This window comes from Rosa chinensis, chromosome 7, assembly GCF_002994745.2.
Source record: "Rosa chinensis cultivar Old Blush chromosome 7, RchiOBHm-V2, whole genome shotgun sequence".
Lineage (NCBI taxonomy): Eukaryota > Viridiplantae > Streptophyta > Magnoliopsida > Rosales > Rosaceae > Rosa > Rosa chinensis.
This window is the reverse complement of record NC_037094.1, coordinates 63668109-63685257: the sequence shown is the minus strand read 5'-3', so window position 1 is coordinate 63685257 and position 17149 is coordinate 63668109. Positions and strand designations below refer to the sequence as shown.

At 40.3% G+C, this 17149-nt stretch overlaps 1 protein-coding gene across 1 annotated transcript; it reads left to right on the top strand.

The window, feature by feature from the left end:
• Positions 1-3233: 3233 nt before the first annotated feature.
• On the top strand, positions 3234-7749 carry LOC112178386 (probable leucine-rich repeat receptor-like protein kinase At1g35710). The gene is made up of 4 exons (XM_024316540.1): positions 3234-3419; positions 3753-3990; positions 4062-7106; positions 7364-7749. The coding sequence occupies exons 1-4, from the start codon at positions 3234-3236 to the stop codon at positions 7747-7749; spliced, it is 3855 nt and encodes a 1284-aa protein (XP_024172308.1).
• The last annotated feature ends 9400 nt before the right edge of the window (positions 7750-17149 follow it).

Below are 17149 nucleotides of genomic sequence, written 5' to 3'. Positions count from 1 at the left end.
TAAGTTTTTTTTTAATTCTTCTAAGAAAATCTTCCCTAATACCTTATTAATATTTTTTTGTTTTTACTTTAGACTATTTTACCCTCACCCATTTATTACTTAGAGAAAGAGAGAGAGAAACCACAGGAGACTTCGCCGGAGCCCGATCACCTGTCGCCAGATTCCGGCCAACTTCGCTTGAATCCGATCACAGGTCGCTGGATTTCTGTCACTGGCCGCCGCCCATAGGATTTTTCTGAAAACTTTGCCGGAGGTCCCCAAAGAGGTGGTCGAAGATTTCATAGGTCGCCAGAATAGTTTATTGCCCCTAATAAACGTCTATTGCCTCCCAATAGAGGGGCACTAAACCTCTATTGCCCCTCAATAGAACTTTCGGTCGCCAGAATGGGAACTAATCTTCCTAAAATTAGACAAATAGAAATTTGATTAAAGAAAAAAAAACGAAGAGATTATATCAATTCAAAACGTCTATTGCCCCTAATAGACATTCAAAACTTCTTCTTTTTTCCTTTCATTCTGCCCTATTACTTATAAAAATAAAAATAAATAAAAATCTGATTTGGGCACCCAGAAAATGTTATGGGCACCCACACATCTTCTCCCTTTTGTGAAGTCATGAAGACGTGCCACCGCAGCTCACTCCGGGTTCTTCCTGCAGGCGCCACTGCAGGTCGCCCCGCCTCAACCCTCCGCTTATCACCTCCCTCTACGATCAATCCCCAGCCTGCCACTTCCCAAGCCTCACCCTTGCTCCTTCGTCGCCTCTAAATCATAGAGGATCAAACCTTTCCTTGGCCACTATTGTTAGCGCGTCCTCTACTCCAGTTTCTCAGATGCAGCGTTGAGGTCGAATAGGAAAGCAGCGTCGAGCCGTCGAGGAGGTAGTCGGATCCAACATTGATTTGGCTCCTCAGAAACGGAAGTTGAGGTTCAATTCGTTGTCGCTGATATGAAGCCGAGTCCGGTCTCATCGGCGATGAAGTGTAACTAGGCTCGCTGGCACCTCAGTGCTTGCACCTCAGTGCTTGCACCAACACTCCTGCAAATTTGAGAGAGAGAGAGAGAGAGAGAGAGAGAGAGAGAGAGAGAGAGAGAGAGAGAGAGAGAGAGAGAGAGAGAGAGAGAGAGAGAGAGAGAGAGATCAATGGCATATGGGTAGTTTATTAATTTGAGTGAGGATAAAGTTGTCTTTTTATGTTAAATTGGGTAGCTGGGAATAAAAATCTGTTGCTGGGATAAGTGGGATAATTTTTGCTTATTTTGGTGTTTAGGTCAAGGACCCAATTCTAAAAATCAAAAATAACTTAAAATTGTGCTTTTAATTTTGGCTGCCTTGGGTAGTGACTGTCTCGAAACAGTCAACCCCACTCCGCTTGGTCTGGGTCAGAATAATGTACAACTCTCAACCCATCTCTTCGTCCGCGATAAAAAACCGATGGGGATCGACCTCCACCGTCTTGGCCATCTCTGGGTGTAGAGTTGATAGTTTCTGAACCACCTCGACAACTCGAATCTAACTATGAAATCTGGTTATCCAACCAAGCTTCCACAACAGTAAAATGAGATTTGGTGTTTCCGACGGGTTTTTTGCATTTTCCGACGACTCTAATCACCAATGATGAAAAATGAGATATAAATTCTACAGTTTGTATACTTTAATACGGGCTCAGTGTGCACATTAATCGTTTCAAACCTTAATTAATGTGTTTGGATACAAATTGACCCTTGATTGGTTTAATTCATATAAGTTTTGGAATTGGATAAATCATGGAGTTGAGAAGAGTAGTTCACTATCGACACCGTCACAACACCAAAATTGTATTATTAAGAACTTTGTGGAGCTGAAATTCAAAATTAGATGACGATTTGATAGTAGGAATTGTCCTGATCATCTTCAACAGAGGTATCGATCTGCAACTTGATATAATTACATTCATTACCATTGTAACTTAATTAATGGGATGCCTTTTTAGCCTTAACTGATCTAAGATTATTACCTTGTAAAGAATTACTCCCTGCCTCCCTGGTACGCTAAGGATGACTATATATGTCATAAGATGTAACGTTCACCCTATGGGTCTGTATTTCGATTTATTTCCGGTAAAATAATAATAATAATAATAATGCATTAATTCAATTAAACAAAAAAGATGAACCATACATTGTTCAAGTAGAAATGGGATAGAGTCAAGTGTTCAAGTCTTCTTCCGATTACTTTACACTTGGAAAGATAATTGCAGGTCGAAAGTCCACTCTGGAGTACTTGAAAATGACAGGCTATTAATAATGTAGAAAAGAAGCAAGACGCTTAACTCTGATAGCGACTCTTGTAAATGGAATGTGCAAGGAAAAAACTTGCAACTGCCATTATAAAGAAGGCCCTGATCTGTAACCAGGGGCGGATCCAGGATTGAAACTTTGGACGGGCTGGGATTTCTTCAACAAAAAAAAAAAATATATATATATATATTATAGAGAATCTCGACCGTGCGAGAGAATTTTATTAATTTAAGAAAAATATACACCTAGTCAAGGGGGGACGTAGTGAGCCTTACCCCTCAAATGCATATCTATACAAAACTAAAAAACAAAATCAATAACAAAATAAACGTGCAATGCAATACAAGAACCTAAACTAACTAAATCTAACTCTACGAGTTCCACAAGCTTCAAACTCTTTGATCACCGATTCATTGTCAATAGATTCAGCATATTCCTTCTCAATATGAAGGACCATACAATCACCAAGAAACTCATCTTCCATCTTGTTTCTAAGTCTATTCTTAATGATGTTCATAGCTGAAAATGCTCTTTCAGTGGTCGCCGTAGAAACAGGAATAGTCAGAACTAGACAAATCAATCTATAAAGCATAGGGAAAAATTAATCAAACATTCAAACCCACTTACCCACATCACATTTAACCCACAGTCCACAACAATTAAACAATAAAATGTTAAATTGCAGATTTGCATACCAGATTTTCAGAATTCCAGACGATGAGACGAAGATGAGTTCAATCCATGAAATCTTCATTCTTCAATGAGTTCAATCTATGAAATCTTCACCTGAATACAACCTAGGAACATGAATTTCACATCAATCCTTAAACCCTATAAATTGTCCCAAATTGGATTGATTCAATTAATTAAACAAAATCTTACATTGAATCATTGCCCCAAATTGATGTTGATGTCTTGGAGAAGTCGAGAATTCCAGAGCCCAGAGGCCAGAGATGCAGATTTGCAGAAGTTTAGAAGAGGAGGAGGACTGGAGGAGTCGACAGCCGAGGCCCGAGGGTCGGATTAGACGAAGTGATGAACTGGGGTTGGAGCGCAGTCGAAGAATCGAACTCCCAGAGGCCAGAGCTGCAATCGAAGTGATGAGGAGGAGGAGGACTGACGAAGTGATGAACGGGCGAGTTAGTCGAAGGCTGGGAGCGTAAATGAGTAATCGAAGTCTCGAAGAATCGAAGTCGAGTTAGTCGACTAGTAGAGTGAACGGGCTTGGGCTGGAGTTATAGACAATACCCAACTAAAAAATATATATATATACATCTAGTTTTTTTTTTTTGCCCAAAATCTTCGGACGGGCTTTAGCCCGCCCCACTTACATACTGGATCCGCCCCTGTCTGTAACCTAGCTTGTAGTCTTGTACACACACAAAAAGATAAAAAAAAAAAAAAAAGCCATGAGACCTTCAACTTATGATTGTATAGTATACTTTCTAGCTTGCCTTACCTTGCATGTTCAGCTGATTTTGTTATTACCAAACCTTGCTTTTGCTTCTGCTGATTCAACTGAAGCAGAAGCTCTTCTCCGATGGAAAGCCAGCTTTCAGAATCAAACCGAGAATCATAACCTCACCTCGTGGACTCACCTTCCTGGTGAGGCCACCAATTCATCTACGCCATGCAATATTTGGACTGGTATTTCATGCAACAGAGATGGATGGGTGAACAGGATAAACCTTAGCAATTCTGGTATACAAGGTACGCTACATGAATTTCCATTCTCGTCCTTCCCTCATCTTGAATATTTTGAACTCAGCTTTAATGGTAAGATTACATCCCACCACAGATAAGTTCCCTCTCCAAACTCATCTATCTTGATCTCTCTTCTAATAATTTGACTGGAACGATCCCACCAGAAATTGGTCTTCTGTCAAATCTTGAAGTCCTGCACCTACATGAAAACCATTTACACGGCTCAATTCCCAAAGAATTAGGCCAGCTCAAGTCTCTTTACGAGCTTACTCTGTGCTACAACAAGCTAGAAGGGTCTATTCCGGCTTCTCTGGGTAATTTGACCAACATGACCAGCTTGTATCTCTATGCAAATCAGCTTTCTGGTGCCATTCCTCCAGAAATAGGAAATCTATCTAGTTTGATCGGACTGTATATGGAACACAACCATTTGACAGGTCCCATCCCTCCAAGTGTCGGAAACTTGAAAAATCTAAATTACATGTGCTTGTACACAAATCAACTTTCTGGCCCCATTCCTGATGGGATAGGGAATCTGAAATCTCTTTGGGATCTGGAGTTGGGTGACAACAATTTAACAGGTCCAATACCTCCAAGTTTCGGAAACTTGAAAAACCTAATTCTTCTGTTCTTGGCCAGGAATCAACTTTCTGGCCTCATTCCTAATGAGATAGGGAATCTGAAATCCCTGCAGATGTTGTGGTTGAGTGACAACTATTTAACAGGTTCAATACCTCCAAGTGTCGGAAACTTAAGAGGGCTAACAGCATTGTACTTGTTCAACAATCATCTTTCTGGTTCCATCCCCTCAGAAATAGGAAATTTGAAGTCTCTTGAGCGATTAAGCCTTTCAAGTAACTATCCTCTATATCTTTCTATAGATGATCATTTTGCTAAAGAGAAGGGGAATGTAAAATTATACTTCTCCCGTTATCAGCTCAGTGGTAATAAGAGAGACTTTATAAATAAGCTCTCAGGAACTATCCCCAGAGAGATAGGGAACTTGAAATCTCTAGTACGGCTAGATTTGTCCGGCCATCAACTCAATGGTTCAATTCCAAGATCATTTGGTCATCTGGCAAATCTTACCATTTTCGATCTCTCTCAAAATAAGCTTTCTGGTACTATTCCTATAGAGATAGGGAAGTTGAAATCTATTGTGAGTCTAGACTTGAGCTATAATGAACTAAATGGCCCAATCCCAACATCCTTGGGTGATTTGGGAAATCTTACCATTCTCCATCTATCTACAAATAAGCTTTCTGGCGTTATTCCTAAGGAGTTAGGCCACTTGAAATCCCTTGTGAGCTTGGAATTAAACTTCAATCAACTTGGTGGTTCCATTCCCACTTCATTCGGCGACTTGAGCAACTTGGAAATCTTAAACCTCTTGGGCAACCATCTCTCTGGCTCAATCCCTCAAGAAATAGGAATTCTCAAAAACTTGAGTGAACTACAACTGGGTAATAATCAGTTTATTGGTCATTTACCCCAAAACCTTTGCCAAGGGGGATCACTCAGCAATTTTTCTGCAACCAATAACTATTTGATTGGTCCAATCCCCAGAAGCTTGAAAACTTGTACGAGCTTAGTCAGACTCCGTCTTGATGGGAACCAATTGGAAGGCAATATATCCCAAGACTTTGGTGTTTATCCGAGTCTTGATTTTATAGATTTGAGCAAGAATAATTTCTATGGTGAAATCTCTCGCAACTGGGGACAATGCCCACAGTTGAGGTCCCTATTGATTGGGGGAAACAACCTTACTGGTGGCATACCGCCTGAGATTGGCAATGCAACCCAAATTCATGTACTCGATTTTTCTTCTAATTGTTTGGATGGGACTATTCCAAAGGAATTTGGGAGGTTGACTTCTTTGGAAAAGTTGATGTTGAATGAAAATCAACTTTCTGGTCCTATACCTTCCGAATTTGGGTCATTGGCTAATCTTGAATATCTTGATCTATCCACAAACAGATTCAATGAGTCGATTCCAAGCTTTGTAGGTGACTTCCTCAAATTAAACCACATGAATTTGAGCAACAACAAGTTCGGAGAAGGAATTCCATTTCGTTTGGGGAAGTTAGATCATGTTTCTGAACTAGATTTAAGTCATAACTCACTTACTGGTAAGATACCTTCAGAGATTAGTAATATGGGCAGTCTGGAAAAGCTGAATTTGTCCCACAATAATCTCTCTGGTTTCATTCCAGCAAGCTTTGAAGGCATGCACAGCTTGTCGGCTGTCGACATTTCCTACAATGACTTGGAAGGTCCACTTCCCAATAGCACAGCATTTCAAGATGCTCCGCCAGTAGCATTGCAAGGGAACCAAGGCTTGTGTGGTGAGGGTGGAGCGTTGCAACTCTGCAGTACTATACAAAGCTCTAGAAAGCACCAGAAACATAAATTTCTAATCACATTCTCTCTTCTAGCAGCACTTGCACTTCTAGCTACTATCTTCGCAATTGTCTTTGTGATTAAAAGAAAGAAGAGGCACCAGAATGGGGAAGAAACCAACAGGGATAAAGAAATTTCTTTTTCCATATTAGGTTATAATGGAAAGATGATGTATGAGGAAATCATAAAGGCAACACAAGATTTTGATTCCATATACTGCATCGGAAGGGGAGGACATGGGAGTGTCTACAGAGCAAATTTGTCATCCACCAATGTAGTTGCTGTGAAGAAACTCCATCTGCTATGCAGTGATGACAATAATTTTCAGAGGCAATTCTTGAATGAAATCAGGGCACTCACTCAGATACGACATCGAAACATTGTGAAGCTTTATGGTTTCTGTTCACATAAGCGAGACTCATTTTTGGTGTACGAGCATCTAGAAAGGGGTAGCGTGGCCACAGTGCTGAGCAACGATCATGAAGCTGAAGAATTGGAATGGAGTAAGAGGGTGAATATTGTGAAAGATGTAGCTAATGCTTTGTGCTATCTGCACCATGATTTATTGCCACCTATTGTACATCGGGACATATCGAGCAAAAACATTTTGCTGGATTCTGAATACAAGGCCTATGTTTCAGATTTTGGCACTGCTAAGTTCTTAAACCCAGACTCAGCTAATTGGACTGCCCTTGCAGGCACATATGGTTATATGGCACCAGGTAAATATTGTTTTCCTCTGTTCTCTTTAACTCAAAATCTTTATGCTTTTATTTTAAGCCAATGATTATTTTTATGCCTTACAGAGATATCTAAGGATTCATTTTGTTTTATGTAGTGACTGAATATGTCTACCAATTAAAGACTTTGAACATGTAATTTGGAAAAAAGTAATTCTTCTGCATTGTCTTGTTTAGCGGACTTTGTTTTAAATACTGATAACTCCATTTTAATGAGCTTTTTTTTTTTGGTGGCACAGAACTCGCTTATACAATGGAAGTAAATGAGAAATGTGATGTCTATAGCTTTGGAGTGTTAACATTGGAAATAATTATGAGAAGGCATCCAGAAGATATCTTCCCATCTTTATTATCACAGTCATCGTCACTGTCATCATCATCTGCATCACCTGCCCATCAAATGCCGATTATGGAGTTTTTGGACCAGCGCATTTCCCCTCCTTCACATCAAGTTGCAGGGGAAGTGCTTTCTCATTTTAAGATAGCATTTGCATGCTTGAATGCTAGACCAGAATCTCGTCCAACAATGAAACAAGTTTCTCAACTCCTCTCAACTCAAAGTCTGCATTTGTCCAAGCCATTATGTATGATAACATGTGGTGAATTGCTTGTTCTCAATGCTTAGACTACTTGAGAATCAGAGAATCTATGAGCCCTCTTCCAATGATTGTCTGTCCAGGCCTTTAGAGTAGAAAAGAATACTTTGATTTTAGGGTTTTCAATAATAATACTATTCATCCCACAAAGGGGTATATATACAAGGACAAGAGGAGTAGTCTAACCCTAATAGGAAACAAGCATTCCTATAATTACATGATAACCTAAATAAATAAGAATCATAATTACATAAGATTTACAGCTATTCTACACTCCCCCTCAAGTTGGTGCATAGATATCTATTATGCCCAACTTGTCAACTGAGCTGTCAAATATCTTCCTGGACACTCCTTTAGTAAGAACATCAGCTAACTGCTCTTCTGAGTTTACAAATGGAAAACGAATAACCTTTCTGTCAAGATTTTCTTTAATAAAATGACGGTCAACCTCCACATGCTTTGTCCTATCATGCTGAACTGGATTATGTGCAATCTCAATTGCAGCTTTATTATCACAATGCAAATCTATAGGTTGTCTAAGCTTGTAACCTAGATCTTTCAGGACATTACGAATCCGTAACATTTCACAGACTCCATGTGCCATACCTCGAAATTCAGCTTCTGCACTTGATCTGGCCACAACTTTCTGTTTCTTGCTATGCCAAGTGACAAGGTTCCCTCCTACAAAAGTGAAGTACCCAGATGTAGAACGCCTGTCAGTTTTATCACCAGCCCAATCTGCATCTGTGTATCCCCCAACTTCCAGTTCATCCTTTTTCTCAAACAGTAATCCTTTACCTGGCGCCATCTTCAAATACCTCAAAATCTGAAAAACTGCATCCATATGTTCTTCACTAGGACAATGCATAAACTGACTGACAACACTCACAGCATAAGCAATATCAGGTCTTGTATGTGAAAGATAAATCAACCTTCCTACAAGACGTTGATACCTTCCTTTATCAGTTGGAATTTGATCAGGATAAATGGCAAGTCTGTGATTCATCTCAATGGGTGTCTCAATTGGACTGCAGTCCAGCATCCCCGTTTCAGTAAGTAAGTCAAGAACATACTTCCTCTGTGACAGTGAAATTCCCTTCGTAGACCTCGCAACTTCAATACCCAGAAAATACTTCAGTTGCCCTAGATCCTTCATTTCAAACTCCTTTGACAGATACTTTTGTAACTCATTTATCTCTTTCGGATCATCCCCTGTAACAATCATGTCATCAACATACACAATAAGAGCTGTAATCTTACCATTCTTGCGCTTGATAAACAAGGTATGGTCAGAATTGCTCTGTCTGTACCCAAAGGCTCTCATGGACTTTGAAAATCTCCCAAACCAGGCTCTTGGAGATTGCTTCAGGCCATACAAAGACTTCTTCAATTTACACACCTTGCCAACTTCACTTGGGTAATTCTTAACACCTGGGGGCACATCCATGTACACTTCTTCTTCCAAATTCCCATTAAGAAACGCATTCTTCACATCAAACTGGTGTAAGGGCCAATCTTTGTTTGCTGCAAGTGAGATTAGAATCCGAACAGTATTGATCTTTGCCACAGGTGCAAAAGTCTCCTCATAATCAATCCCATAACGTTGTGTGTATCCTTTGGCAACCAACCTCGCCTTGTATCTATTAATAGTTCCATCTGCATTAAGCTTCACAGTAAATACCCAACGACACCCTACAGTCTTCTTTCCAACCGGCATAGGTACTAGTTCCCATGTTGCATTCTTTTGAAGAGCTTCCAATTCTTCATTCATCGCCTTTGTCCATTTTGGATCCGTCAATGCATCCTGCACGTTACTAGGAATAGATACAGTAGATAATTGATCAATAACAAGTGCATGTGACCCAGAAATCCTATGGTTAGACATAAAATTAGCTATAGGGTATTTAGCTTTGGCTTTGATATCTGGTTCATATTGTTTCTTAGGAATTCCCTTGGTAACCCTTTGTGATTTCCTAGGTTCGACACTTTCTAACCCAGAAGATTCATTAAAGTTTAGGGGTACCTGAGGAGGATCATTCTAACCGGGATCTTCAGTTGGTGATGTAGAAGGGGGAATATCTTGTGTGTGAGCTTCAGATACGTCTTGATTTTGATTCAAACTATCCAGAAAAGTCGTCTCTTCTGTCTCGGAATTCACAACACTCTGTTCGGCAGTTACATTTTCTGTTTCGGAATTCACAACACTCTGTTCGGCAGTCGCATTTTCTGTTTCGGAATTCGCAACACTTCGTTCGGCAGTCGCATTGTCTATTTCGGAATTCACAATGCTCTGTTCGGCAACTGCATTTTCTGTTTCCAAATTTTTTCTACCCTCAAATGTATCCTCCAAATTTTCCAAGTCTTCAAAGACATCAAAATCAATAATAGAATGAGGATTCCCTTCACAACCTCTCTCCCCCTGAAGGGAAGACTGAGAAGCTCCCCCTGAGTAATAAGGCTCGGATTCACGAAAAGCAACATCAAGAGAGACATGTAAAGTGCCAGTAAGGGGATCATAACATCGATAACCCTTCTGGAAGTCAGCATAACCAACAAAGATACACTTACGGGCACGGGGATCAAGCTTGTTGCGTTGAGGCTTGGGAATATGAACATAGGCTGTGCACCCAAACACCCGGGGCTCCAAATTAGGCATAGAAGGGATGGTCAAAAATGTATGAAGCTTCTGATGAGGATTCTGAAACTCAATCACCCGTGAAGGAGTACGGTTGATAAGATATGCTGCAGATTTTACTGCTTCTCCCCAATAGGACCGAGGTACATTCATGCCAAATAAGGAAGCACGAACAACTTCCATCAACTGCTCCGTTCTGCTAACCCATTCTGTTGAGGAGTATAAGAATTGGAGGTTTGATGACGAATTCCATGTGACCGGCAAAACTCAATCATAGGGCCATTCACAAACTCTCCACCATTGTCAGACTGAAACACTCGGATGGATTGTTGATACTGAGTTGCCACCATTTTGTGAAATTTGATAAACATTCCAAATACATCACCCTTATTCTTCAGTAATGACACCCATGTCATGCGAGTGCAATCATCAATAAACGTTACAAAATACCGAGCTCCAGAAAGAGAAGGAATCTTGGCAGGACCCCAGACATCAGAGTGAATTTTCATAAAAGGAACAGGACTTTTATGAAGACTTGGTGAATATGAAATACGGTGGCTCTTGGCCAGTTCACAAATGTCACAATGGAAATCCAAATCACTGACAACCGAAAACAAAGGAGGTTGCAGCTTCTTAAGATAACTAAAAGATAGATGACCTAAACGGCGATGCCATAACCATACTGCTTCCTTTGCATTCTCTACCCCATTAATCTGATTAGCTTGCCCCAAAAGATGCTTCTGGTTTTCTCCAGTCTCTGTTAGATCCAGGTAGTATAATTTTCCCCTTCTAACACCATAACCAAGAATCCGCCGAGTCATAATGTCCTGAAACACACAGAAAGATGGATAGAAGGTCACAATACATGCAAGTGCTAAAATAATCTGACCAACAGATAGGAGATTATAAGCTAGTGAGGGAACAACTAGGACAGATTCAAGGGTTAAGGTATCAGATACAACAATAGAACTTTCTCCGGTGACCGGAGTTGGAGTACCATCAGCAGTAGAGACAATATTTTGAGAGGAACGTCTAAGGTTTTTCACAAGACTAGGGTCATTGGTCATATGATCAGATGCACCTGTATCAATTATCCATGTATTATTCAAAGTAGCCTTACCCTTCATACCTGACTGCGCTACATTAGCGGAGGCATTGTCGAGATGCTCTTCCTCTGTAGTAGCAATAGCCGCCTTGCCCGGATTCTTTCGCGGTTTCCTGGTGAAGTCCCACCAATCAGGGTAGCCAATCACTTCATAGCACCGCTCCTTGGTATGACCTACTTCCCCACAGACAACACATTTTTTGTTTGCGTATGGGTTTGGTTTGTCATGAGGACGGCGTGGAGAAGGACCTGAGAAGCCTGGAGGAGGACCTGGTCGGCGTTGAACGGCCATTGAGGGATTTGGGGTTTGTTTGTTTTTTTTTTTTTTTTTTCAGGTTTGGTTTTTCTAGGGTTTCAAAAATTCAGGGATGGCTTGATTTTAATGGTGGTGGTACGCAGCGGTTTGTGGTGTGCTTTGGGATTCAGGATTCAGGATTTAGGATTCAAAGGATGCAGGCAAGTTCAAAGGATTGAACCTGCTCTGATACTAAGTAGAAAAGAATACTTTGATTTTAGGGTTTTCAATAATAATACTATTCATCCCACAAAGGGGTATATATACAAGGACAAGAGGAGTAGTCTAACCCTAATAGGAAACAAGCATTCCTATAATTACATGATAACCTAAATAAATAAGAATCATAATTACATAAGATTTACAGCTATTCTACATTTAGAAGCTACTGTTTCCTGTCATTTTGTGTGCTGTGGTTAATAGTTTAATGATAGTGCTTTCTACTTAAGACTATTTTTCCTTCTAACTATTAATAAAACGAAGATTTCCTTGTATAATTGTGTGGACTGAGATTTTCACATAGATTTTCTTTGGCTTTTTCAGAAGATGTGATTGTTTTCGGTTTTTGGGATGCAGGAACTGTAGCTTTTGCAGAGTTCTTGTACTCATTATGCCTTTGGATGTAAGTAGATATCATAAAAATCACTTAAATCTTGATCTTTTATTTTCTCTCAGTTTGATTCTATATTTGTACTTCAGAATTCAGACAGATACCTACTTGTTATATGCACACAAAGACAACACCATTCATGAATTAGAATTTAAGTTTCTAGACCCAAAGATCTCAAGAGTACGTAATACTAACGACTTCTATTGTAACAATAAAAAAAATGTATCTTGTAGTGATTTCCGTTTATCTATGCGATGTCAGCTTCCAAATGTATCTTGGAGTAGATTAGCATTTGCATATGCATCATTCACTAATCTTGAACATATTGACCTGTCAATTCCAAGCTTGACAGGTGACATGTCGAAATTAAACTACTTCATTGAGAAATGTTGTAGAGAATTGGATAATTGTATTGTATTTATCTCACCATGAGGTTTATATAGGGTTACATCATGTATACAAAAAACAATACATAATAGCTATACTAATCAATCGCACATTACAAGTATGTCAATCGCATACATTACGAGTTTGTCAATCGCATACATTAAGCAATACCTATTGCATGAATAGTCATTATCATTTACAACACTCCCCCTTGGATATTCCATGTCAGTAGTGTTGCCTCTGTTATGCGCTTCTAAGTTGCCTCGTCAAAAACCTTGCCAAGTAATAAAAACCTTGTGAGAAAAAACAACCTTGGTCGAAAGAGAAAAAGAGCACAACGCCCGTGAATGTGGAGTAGTCGACATCCTTCCACACTCCCCCTTGTGCCGCTTAAACTCGGTGATGACGCTTTGATCCTTTCCTCACTAAAAACCTTGCTAGGTAACAAAAACCCTGTGGGACAAAAATAACCCTGTCGAAGGGCAAAAAGAGCACAACACGTCCTTCACTCTTCGAGATCGAACATATAGACATCATACCTCTCCCTGATGTCAAGGTCTCCCCCTGATTTCTACAATTATGGGAGTTCGGATAACTTTCTTAATCCGATGCTCATCACATGTTTCTCGAAGGTGGATTTAGGTAACAACTTGGTAAACAAGTCCACTACATTATCCTCTGAATAGATTTGATTCACTTCAATATTTAGAAGTGTTTGTTATTGCTGATTGTAAAAGAACTTAGGCGATATATGCTTGGTGTTGTCGCCCTTGATGAAACCTAACTTCATTTGCTCAAGACAAGCTGCATTATCTTCATAAATGCATGTAGGTTCATCTGTGGTAGACTTCAAACCACAAGTTCCTCGAATGTGTCTAACTACAGACCTTAGCCATATGCATTCTCGCACAGCTTCATGTAGAGCGATAATCTCTACATGATTTGAGGAAGTAGCAACAAGGGTCTGCTTTGTAGACCTCTAAGATATCGCAGTGCTTCCCATGGTAAAGACATAACCCGTTTGGGAGCGACCTTTGTGAGGGTCAGAGAGATACCCTGCATCAGCAAAACCCATCAAGACATCGTTGTCATTTTGATGGAAGGGAGGGGAGTTCGATCCCACACTTCCGTTATTTCTTCTCTCTGTAGGGATAGAACAAGCCCATATCAATCGTACCTCTCAAGTATCGAAAGATTGTCTTTATGCCAATCCAATGGCGGCGTGTTGGCGCAAAACTGTGTCGAGCTAACAAGTTCACTGCGAATGAGATGTCTGGTCTTGTGCATTGAGCTAAGTACAATAATGCGCCTATTGCACTTAGATAGGGCACTTCAGCCTTTAATAAGTCTTTGTCCTCATCTCTTGGACGAAACGGATCTTTTTCAGGCTTAAGACTACGACCAATTATGGGAGTACTCATAGGCTTTGCTTTATCTTCATTAAAGCGCCTTAATAATTTTTGAGTATATGCTTACTGATGGATCATAATCCCATCACTACAATGCTCGAGTTCTAGTCCGAGGCAAAACCGTATTTTCCCAAGATCTTTCATCTCAAATTCAGATTTCAAGTACTTAGCAGTTTCCTTTAACTCATCTAGAGTTCCAATTAGGTTCATGTCATTGACAAAAACTGCTACAATTGCAAATCCGGAACTTGTCCTCTTTATAAACATGCATGGGCATATTTCATTGTTGACATATCCCTTCCCAATCAAGTAGTCACTTAGACGGTTATACTACATCCATCTGGATTGTTTCAATCCATATAGTGAGCGTCTCAATCTTATTGAAAACGAACTCCGTGGTTTAGAGCCACTTGACTTGGGTAATTGAAGTCCATCTGGAACCTTCATATATATCTCTGAATCTAGATCCCCATAGAGATATGCTGTAACCACATCCATAAGCTGCATGTCAAGTTTTTTGGAAACTACCAAACTTACAAGGTAGCGGAATGTTATAACGTCCATTACTGGAGAATATGTCTCCTCGTAGTCGATTCCAGGGCGTTGTGAGAAACCTTGAGCCACAAGGCGGGCTTTGTATCTAACAACCTCATTTTTCTCATTACACTTTCTAATAAAGACCTATTTATGGCCAACAGGCTTTATATTTGGAGGTGTCAGCGTTATAGGCCCAAATACCTGTCTCTTTGTTAGTGAATCCAATTCAACCTGGATCGCATCTTTCCATTTAGGCCAGTTTGCTCTTCGTTGACATTCTTCAACGGAGCGAGGTTCAATATCATCGTGTTCTATAATTGTTAGCTCAAAAATCGTCTCGGCTGCGTGTCACTGGGCCGAGGGCTTCTTTGGCTTACACGTGTCCTTCTGGAGTGGTGACGTGTGCGCGGGCGTGCCAACTCGCGACCGGTAGGCCAAGCGAGGTTTTGTTCTAGATTGTAGATCTTGCGCCGATCTGACTTCTGATAAGTTGATTGTGGACCGAGGAAGGATCGATCTTGGCCGCGGGGTTCTCTATGCCTTGAATGCATGGACTTTAGCACGGATCGGCCTTATCTAGCCGCAGTGCTGTGTAACTTGGTGATTGAGGTGAAAGTGAAGTGATGATGATTCTTTTTGTGATTTTGTATTTTGTATAAAGTAAATAACGTAAAGTAAACAACATGAAATAAATAACATAAACGAAAGTGCAGGTAAAGACAAAGTAAAGTGCAGGAAAGATAAAGAGCAAGAAAGATAAATTGCAGCAAAGTAACAAGTAAAAAGATAAATTGCTGGAATGTAAAGAGCGACAATGTGAAGTGCAGGAAATATAAATACCTAAGATAAACACGTAAAGATTGATAATTAAGTGATGTTGAATTGTAGAAATATATTGAGATAAAATTTGAGTAATCGCGTAGAGCGTTTGGTCGAGGACCTCTAACAATGAATCCTATGGTCCTTTTTATAGTGAAGCTAAACTACTGAAAGAAGGAAAAGAAGTAAGTAATCTCAGCCTTTACAGCTAAAACCGCATTGATTACAAATAGAATAGTATTCACGTTTGTGATATTTTTGACGTTATCAATGATTGATTCTTTCAAGAGCAATCAATCAGGTCTTGTAACTGATGATTGGCATTAACACTTTCTGATGACTTCGGTAACGTTTCTTCTAATAATCAAACCTCTTTGATGTGCTGAGGCTAATTAGCAATTAGCCGTGGTCATTGATTACGACTTGTCCGCGGTCATTCATTACAACTTGTCCGCGGCTAATTAGCCGCAGTCATTCATTACGACTTGTGGGTCCGCGGTCATTCATTACGCCTTGTGATTCATTTGGTCTCTCCTGATCTAATAACGGCTCTCTGAACACACGTTATCTTCAGTCATAAATTTGACAAGAAACATTTAATTGTGCTGCGGCTAATTGAGAATCAACTTTGTAAATCTTCAATGTGCCACGACTAATTAGCCGCGGATATTCATTACGCTTTGTGGGTCGGGCCCCCTATCTGCCACGTGAACCTTGCCAAATATTGGTTCAAACAATAATTCCTTGAGCAATAGAATATGCAAACACAACATCAAGGATAATAGAATCTTGATTCAACGTCTCATGTAAACTAGTGTAATTCATGGAGATCTCCCTATTCCCCGGAATTGGTTCTAACATTGGAGCGTCCCCCAATGATGTCTCTTGGACATAACCATAATCTGGAATATCTTCATAAGACGGGTTATTTATGTCGATGATTAATGGATCTTTCTGTGCCAAACTCGCTTTCTTTCTCGGGCGAGAACCCATCGAACCTTTGGGCCTCCCATGTTTCCTTGCTGGGAGCCCGGTCTGAGCCACATTGCCATCACTATTAGTAGTGGCGGCGCCATGCCCAATACCCCTAGGGGTGGCGCCATGTCCATGATTTTTAGGGACATCAATCCTTGCAGGCACGTTTGCAACAGGTATATGTGATCTTGTCACTTTAGCAATATTAGAAAACACATCAGGCATAGAGTCTGCTACGTTCTGAAGATCGAGAATTCTCTGCACTTCAATTTCAGACTGTGTGATTCAGGGATCAAGATGAGACAAAGTGGGGACAGACCACGACAATTCCTGTCGTTCCTGTTGAACATTATTGTTCCTATCTCCCCCTAACGACGGGAAGACTGTCTCATGAAAGTGACAATCCACAAATCTAGCGGTAAATAGATCGCCTATCAAGGGTTCTAGGTAGAGGATAATGGTTGGAGAGTCATATCCAACATAAATGCCTAATCGTCTTTGAGGACCCATTTTGGTGCGCTGTGGCGGCGCAATTGGCACATAAACTGTACACTCAAATATGCGTAAGTGTGAGACATCAGGCTCATATCCAGTAACCATTTGGGACGCAGAAAAGGGTTGAGTGGTAGTAGGCCTCAGACGAATGAGCACAGCTGC

Bases quoted from the DNA above. Each gene is read 5' to 3' on its own strand.
- LOC112178386 (XM_024316540.1), top strand. From the start codon at position 3,234: ATGCAGATTTGCAGAAGTTTAGAAGAGGAGGAGGACTGGAGGAGTCGA. The intron at 3,991-4,061 runs GTACGCTACATG...TTTAATGGTAAG, and splicing joins TAGCAATTCTGGTATACAAG to ATTACATCCCACCACAGATA. The intron at 7,107-7,363 runs GTAAATATTGTT...TTGGTGGCACAG, and splicing joins ATATGGTTATATGGCACCAG to AACTCGCTTATACAATGGAA.